This window comes from Cydia splendana, chromosome 3 (assembly GCF_910591565.1).
Source record: "Cydia splendana chromosome 3, ilCydSple1.2, whole genome shotgun sequence".
NCBI lineage: Eukaryota > Metazoa > Arthropoda > Insecta > Lepidoptera > Tortricidae > Cydia > Cydia splendana.
The window spans coordinates 4,435,535-4,443,710 of record NC_085962.1 but is presented as its reverse complement, the minus strand read 5'-3'; the positions used below and the strand labels follow the sequence as shown (position 1 = coordinate 4,443,710).

The 8,176-nt window shown below is 41.4% G+C and overlaps 1 protein-coding gene across 1 annotated transcript; it reads right to left on the bottom strand.

Annotated features, from left to right (window-relative positions):
* Positions 1 to 992: 992 nt before the first annotated feature.
* On the bottom strand, positions 993 to 7,649 carry LOC134806651 (facilitated trehalose transporter Tret1-like). The gene is made up of 7 exons (XM_063779980.1): positions 7,362 to 7,649; positions 4,020 to 4,340; positions 3,638 to 3,752; positions 3,242 to 3,322; positions 2,630 to 2,847; positions 1,721 to 1,903; positions 993 to 1,229 (listed from the first exon to the last, which is right to left on the bottom strand). Exons 1-7 carry the CDS (start codon positions 7,569 to 7,571, stop codon positions 993 to 995), a joined length of 1,365 nt encoding a protein of 454 aa, XP_063636050.1. The 5' UTR covers positions 7,572 to 7,649.
* Between the last annotated feature and the right edge of the window lie 527 nt (positions 7,650 to 8,176).

Here is an 8,176-nt window from a genome sequence, read left to right as displayed (position 1 = left end):
GGACTGAAGTGCATGGCCACCCTTAGAATCCCAATCCAAAAGGACATATAAATTCAGATTTTCATCTGCGTTTCTCACCTTTATGAGCGGGTTGAGCACGTCTGCTATGCTAATACAGACGGTCTTATTGCTTTGATATTAGAGTCTAATTTTGAGTAATCCCCCGATACAGGGGTTGCATTTCATAACACCTTATTTTCGTGTTGTAGACACGTTAGTCTCATTTTTTATTGTTGAGTTTATGTAAGGGTTGGAAATTATTTATTGTTCTGTTTTGACTGCGATTTGCTGAAGTGTTTCTGCATAGCTGGCAATTTGTAAATCAGCTTGTTTTCTGAAGATACGTTTTCATAAGTAGGCATAAACTTTTTATCCACTTTTAATAATATCCGGACCCGATACAGTCCTATTTTCTTTCTCTTTCTCGTTTATTGTCCTCATTCGCATTCCATATTCATGAAATATCTAAGTATTTTATTCAACTTAATTACAACGTCCATATAGAAACTTGCTTGCACATCATGTTTCCGTGTTGTACTTAGGGCATACTGATAATTCCTGGACTGGCCACAAAAAATAAGTCGTCTCATATATCAGAATCCAGAAACTTTCAGTATGGCCCACGTATGTTTTGATGCTGATTTGCAAACCATTGGCATTTGAATTAGACCAAATAGGTGGTATACCTAGATTCTAGAAAATTCAATAAAAATACATTAAAAATCAATCAGGCCTATTCAGATTTCGAGATGATCACAAGATCTTGAGACGATTTAGAGATGAACTAGATCTACATTAGATATCGACTAGATGTGACTTGGATATCTAAGTCATAACTTGTCGAAATCGTTCAAGAGGACCTCCAGAATCGCAGAAACGTCAAATTTGACATATCTATCTTACAAATATCTTTAAATTATCCGTATCGTAACTTGTTGAAGTCTAGTAGAAATCTAATTCATTTTCAGAATCGAGCCGAATATTTCAATATCTCACGCACGACGATTTCGCTTCCTATCAAACAGCGTCTGTATAATGTCGACCGGCAACCCCTTCGTCTCCGGCAAGAAGAAGTACGTGAAGACAGAAGTGGCGAAGCAGACAGCAGCGAAGAGGTAGAAGATCTGGCCTAGGCCGATGGTGGCCACCAGCGGGCTGAAGATGAAGAGGATGATGAAGCTGCACAGCCAGGTCCACTCGATCACCAGCATGAACAGAATGCCTTTCACCTGGAAGAGTTTAGAAATTGAATAGAAATAAGGGAAATGTGGAGAAGACCGTCCATAAGTGAAGACCGTCTACGAGCTCTTTCGTCGCTTTTAACTTTTGCGTTTGAAGACATACTCCACTAACAGAAGGTCGGTAGAACAGAAAAAATGAAGCTCTTCCTATCTGACTGTGTCTGAGCGGAGTTCGTATACAAATACCAGAGTTCTTACTCTACGACGGTCTTCCCAACCAGAAAAACACATTAAGGTCATTAAGGACCTTAATAAAAATAAAAATAAACGTAGAAAGAAAAGTGACATGAAATAGCCTCGTCTCAGCATGTTGCTGGTGACTTCCAGCGCTGATTTTTCTATGAAACACACATAATAATGGCGATTATGGCGTGCGGAGCACAGGCCATGAGGATTTAAGAGTCAGCAGTACGCTGCGCCCGCAAGGTCAGTGAGGAATACAGCATGAGAGGCTGAGTATTTGACTATCTCTTTCTTACCTCGGGTAAGAACACCTCAGCGCTCAACACAAACGGGATAGTTCCAGATCCGAGCGAGTAGGCCACGCAGAACGTGTAGATAATTACGGCGGTGACGGCGTGCGGGGCCCAGCTCATGTGGATTTGAGAGCCGAGCAGCACGCAGCACACGCCGGAGGCGAGTGAGGAGTATAGCATGAGAAGCTGCGAATAGGCAAAGTGATTATTTCATAAAAAGGTATCTACGCCTAATGGTAATTTGTACTAAACCGTATTATTTTGCAATTTATTTGGAAAGCGCGAAGAAGAAGAGAACATAAAGATACGTTGTACCTCGCTTACAGACGCAGCATAAATCATATGTCAAGATGTTAAAGGCCTGATAATGATATTCGGAAAAAAAAGACCGGGCAAGTGCGAGTCGGACTCGCACAGGAAGGGTTCCGTACCATTATCTATAAAAACAGTCACCCATCCAAGTACTGACCCCGCCCGAGTTGCATAACTTCGGCCAAAAATCACGTTTGTTGTATGGGAGCCCCACTTAAATCTTTATTTTATTCTGTTTTTTATTAGTATTTGTTGTTATAGCGGCAACAGAAATACATCATCTGTGAAAATTTCAGCTGTCTAGCTATCACAGATCACGAGATACAGCCTGGTGACAGACGGACGGACGAACGGACGGACGGACGGACGGACAGCGGAGTCTTAGTAATAGGGTCCCGTTTTACCCTTTGGATACGGAACCCTAAAAAACGAAGTCAGACTGCGGGCTGCAGCTCTCCAGGACGCGAGCTGTTCGGCGCGGGCGACGGCGGCGGCAGGATCCTCGACTTAACGATAGTGACCCGTTATAATATATTTAATATACCTCTATATATGTTTCACGTTTTGTTATTAAAATTGATCACATAAGTTCACTAATACCTTCCTCCCAGCAACGTCCGTCAAATACGCAGCGACCAAACCCGAGACCAGCGTGATTATAGAGAATATGATGCTGGAGATGGTAGCTGACATGGTGGGGATGGCCTTCGAGAAGAGAGTCTCCGCGTACACCTGCACCACCACCAGGCCTTGGAACACTGAGGCCGTGGTAAGGACCATCGTGACTAAGAGGGCGCGACGGGTTGGGTAAGATTTCTCTGCAAATGTATAAACAAGTTACCAAAATGTATTAGTACCTGTTAATAAAAGATTTCCTCAGATACAGATGGATTTGTAGTCGTTTTTAGATTGTTGCATGCTAGTACAGTCGCCATCAGTTATATCGGAGCGGCCAAGGTGTTCACAATATCTAAACACGCACTATAACGCCCCGACAATAAAGGCGTTTCAGATATTTGTGAGCGCCTTAGCCGCTCCGATATATCTGATGGCGACTGTACAATTAGCAGATTAAGCAACCAATAGTCCTACCTAATATGAAGTTATTGTAACTATGTACTATAGGCGATTTTATGGCACCTTTAGCAGACCCGTGAGATTTGCATGTGGTATAATAGTTACATACTAATTTCTTTCTTTCTAGTTACTTACTAATAAATTGGAAGGTGGAAACCTTCTGAATTGGCTTCGCTGTAACGCTAGTCCTAAGTTTTCGTTCTTCTGCCGGAATCTCTGCAATCATGAATAATTAGGGTTGATTAAAAAGTATCAGGATTCACAAATTTTGCCTTGCTTAAATATCGGCGTTGATTTTGATATTGATGTCAATTCTAATAATTTGGAACGACACTTACATAAGTACAATAGGTATCGTAGTTTGTCTTACGGCTCTAAATATAAAATAGGCAATTTACCCAAGGTAAACGTACTGGTACTCGACGCGGTCCCAGTACATGTCATCTTGAAACTTAAGTCATTGTCAATAGAGGTGACAGCAAGGTGTCATCTATTGGGCATTAGCATGTCGAGCACGTACGTTTACCTTACCTGTCTCATCCAACTTAGCAGCATCCAGAATACGACGGATAGTTTCTAGTTCTTGTTGCACCACCTTAGAAGACACCTTCGTAGCTCTGTAGAACGCCATTGACTTAGCAGCTTCCTGAAATCAAGATAATTAAGAATTCTTTTGACTTGGAGTTGAGATAAATTGCTGGGTTTGCGATTGTAAATCTATCTTGTTTGTACTGTCCATAATATGTGTGATGGTTGCTAATTCCAATCTGATTCCTAATTTCGCTAATTCCAATAATGTATGTATTCACATCTTCAACGTATGGATTGTATACATCTTGCGATTGAAAACTAATCTCAATGAAAGACCGACTGGTTGCAATACAACTAGAAAAAGAAAGATCAAAAAATGTACCTGCTCTCTGCCTCTCTTCATCAAAAACATCGGAGATTCCTTCAGAAAACTGAGCAGCACAACTCCAACCACGGCAATGCACAGACAAGTATAAACCATAGGATAATAATCCACGTATCCCCCCAACGCGTAGGATACGATCATCCCTACAGCATAGAAGATCACGGAGCCAGAGGTCATGCCGCCTCGGATGGACTCTTGGCAGAATTCGCTGACGTAGAGAGGGACGACCAGGAAAGCAGCGCCACCGACTCCTGATATAAAGATTGCTGTGAGGAGGACCTCGACGCGATTGGAGACTATTATCATGACCCAGGCGATCTGGAAGAGCATTGTTATTGTCAATGTATGAATAAACTGGTCATCTTGAGCATAAAACACTTGCCTACTGGTTAGTTAAACTAAGATATAACTACCATTTTACTGGCGATGGCGTCCACTTTTACCACTAAACTGTCAAAAAATATGAATTTGAAAAAGTTTATGTAAGTAGTTAAATTAAGTGGTAAGCCACGGCATAGAATTTTAGGCTAAAAAGGACGTCTAGAGTGTGCTCGGAAAGAGAAGAGTCGTAGAATGTATTGGGCCCCATACATTCCACGACTCTTCTCTTTCCACACAAACTCTATATATGTGTGATCTCGAGGCCTTGACGGTCTTTAACTATTCATAAATTTTAATCCTCGTTTAATCTATTACATCTATATTAGAAATATTTTGTTTCATCTAAAATCAATTATGCAGATTCCCTGTATTAGAGTTACTTTGTTTTAATTATTCTGCTACTATTAAACGTCATTTTATTATCAGTTCGACAATATTTAACAATCATCTGGTGTGTTAGATAACATTAATGCCGCCTACCAATAAATATTATCTCGGCCCTAAACTTCATTCACGTCTCTTATTTGCAGTATTTTGTGAAGGATAAGGAACTTAGTAAATAGTACAGTTTTCCAAATAGAGATATTCCAGTTCAGTTCGCAATCAAAAATAATTTTCACAATCTAATTGTTGTAGGACATCGAGATATTTCTGTTTTTAACCGACTTCAATTTCATAGAAGGAGGAGGTTCTGTATTCGGTTGTGGCTATTTTTTTTTTTTTTTTTTTTTCTATGTACGTTCACCGATTACTCCGACATCCGTAGTCCGATTTGAGTAATTCTTTTTTTGTTTGAAAGGAGCTACCTCCGAGTTGGTCCCATTTTAATTTGGTTCTGTTCTGATGATGGGATCCATGAGTAATTGAGGGAACTCCTCAATTTTTAAAGGCACATGCATGGTGTTTTGGGCGTTTTCTTAAGCAACTCGAGCATTTTCTCCCGAAAACCACTAATTTGATGAAGTAGACCTGATGATGATGATTATTTTGATGATAATGATGATGATTTCTTTAAATGTAAGTATGTTCACCGATTACTCCGGCACCTGTGATCCGATTTGAGTAATTCTTTTTTTGTTTGGACGAAGTTACCTCCAAGGTGTTTCCGTATTATTTTTGGTTCTGGTCTGATGATGGAATCCATGAGGAATTGAGGGAACTCCTCAATTTTCAAAGGCACGTGTTAAGTGATTTCGGGGTTTTCTAAAGTAACTCGAGCATTTGCTTCCAAAAACCACCAATTTGATGTACTGCAACTGTAGCCTTACCACGAGTTTGACATTGACATATTCGCTAACGTCTTATGCATCTAAATGTAACTTTTTATGCATCTCGCTCACACTAAGGTTAGTACGAGCGAGATGCATAGGAAGTAAGTTACACACATGCTAGCGAATATATCAATGTCAAACTCGTGGTAAGCTGGTAAGGCTACTGATCGGGGGTTAGGGTTAGGAGTTAAGGGGTCAGAGATTAACGGGTCGGGGAATGGCGGTTGAAGGGTTGCTGGTTCAGGGTCGAGGGGTTCCTGGATCAGGGGTTGATGCGCTGTGAGGTTGAGTGATCGGGGCGTTGAGGGATTGGGCCAGTGGCGGGGCGGAGGATGGATTTAGTGTAGTAGTGACAGGAATTATAATTTCCCAGACGGACTCGAGAAAATTCCTGATTACATACATATTTATTAAAGTAATAGGTACACGAATTTAGTGATAAACATGATGTTGTTTTTCATTCAAGCGTCGCGCTCTTAACAATGCGTTAAAACTAAAAATGGAAAAATAAAAACTTTTTACAAAAAAAAGCAAACCGACTTCAAAAAGGATGAAATAAAATATTATCCTTTTTGAAGTCTATGCGTTACCAACTGATATGTTTGAAGTCGGTGCCAAGCCAAGTAGTAACAATACCAGTCAAAATAATCAGCTTTATGGCTATAAATCCCATTAGAACTGCACTAATAACTATTACAAATGTGTAAGTAATTTTGTCTGCCTCTTTGTCGCCTTTTCAAGGCTAAACAACTGAACCGCTTTAGGTGAAATTTGGCAAGAAGGTAAATTTCTTAAATTGTTTTATATTTTGAAATGTAGTCCTCTGGATAAGGGACGGGAAATTACTCAGTCCCAATCTCACACTTGCGTGCTATAGACTGTTCGAGCATTAATAAGAAATGCTCTTTAAAAAATACGACGAAAAAAAATGCATTGGATTTCCACTAATGTGCCGACAAACATGGTACAGACTGCGCCAAGAAGGTTTGATCGTGTGTTCTGAGGTGTGTTCTTAAGCCTCCTCCACACTCGTGCGCGAATCGCGGCGCAAAGCTGCGAACGCGAGTGTGGAGTCCTGAACGCAGACCTGCCAAATCGACTCCACACTCGCGTTCGCGGCTTCGCCCGCGATTCACGCGCATAGTCTGGACGCTTTAGATACAATCGACGTCAAAGATATATTTACACTTTTGCACCTTACTCCTTTGTAATAAGGCGAAAAGTGTAAACATATTTTTAACGTCGACTGTACCTACAGAAAGTACGTTCATTGTCGTCGTGTAAGGCAATCCAACGTAGGTACATCCTTATCGAATCGCACCAAAATCATGGTATGCTTCAAAATTTGGCTTGGCACCGACTTCAAACATATCAGTTGGTAACGCATAGACTTCAAAAAGGATAATATTTTATTTCATCCTTTTTGAAGTCGGTTTGCTTTTTTTTGTAAAAAGTTTTTATTGTTAATTTATTAGTACCTTTGATGAGTTGTCTAATCCGCTACTTTTCATACCACAAGCCTTACGGCTCGGCCACGAGTCCACGACATTGCGCTAGGTACTGGCAGCGGCGGCAACTATAGGTATAGGTGGGTGGGAGCAAGACACAGCGATAGGACCTATCGTCCCCACCTATGGTTGCCGCCGCCGCCGGTCGCGCAAAGCCGTGGACGGGCCGTTAAACTCACCACATGCATAATAGAGAAAAGCGTCGCACAATACTTCCTCCCAATCACATCAAGCAAGAACCCAGCAGCCGGTGTCGACACGAGGGCCCCGATGGAGGATAGGCTCCCGAAGAGCGCCTGCTCGGCCTCCGTCATGGGGCGGTGCAGCGTGGTGTTCTCGGAGCTGAACAGCAGGAGAGTTGATGAGGGCCAGGTGAACGTCACGCCCATGCTCACGCACAGGTAACATACTGGGGAAAGGACTGTGTGTCAAAATTGGCCAAAAACAGGACTCAGAATGAAGTATTTATATCAACGTTCTAAGGGAAGCAAGCTGACTTCCAGCACAAAACTAAGATATTAATATTTGGGAGGATAGGCTGCCGGTCAGCGCCTGCTCGGCTCCGTCATGAGGCGGTGCAGCGTGGTGTTCTCGGAGCTGAACAGCAGGAGGGTTGATGAGGGCCATGTGAACGTCACACCCATGCTCATGCACAGGTAGCATACTGGATACTGGGGAAAGGACTGTGTTTCAAAATTGGCCAAAAACAGGACTCGGAATAAAGTATTTATATCAACGTTCTAAGAGAACCATGCGGAATTCCAGCACTATACTGAGATATTCATATTATGGAGGACGTAGATTACTTCTGTCTGTTATACCAAAACTTATTAGCTAAATATCGTCTGATATAGATCACCTTTACTGAAGGAAAATGTAGTGAACATTTTAGCATCTCAATTAGGAATTACCTAGTTTCTTCCGAGAGGTATCTATGTACACATTAATTTCAGGAAGAATTTATTCATAAACATTAGGGATAAACTACTTAAAT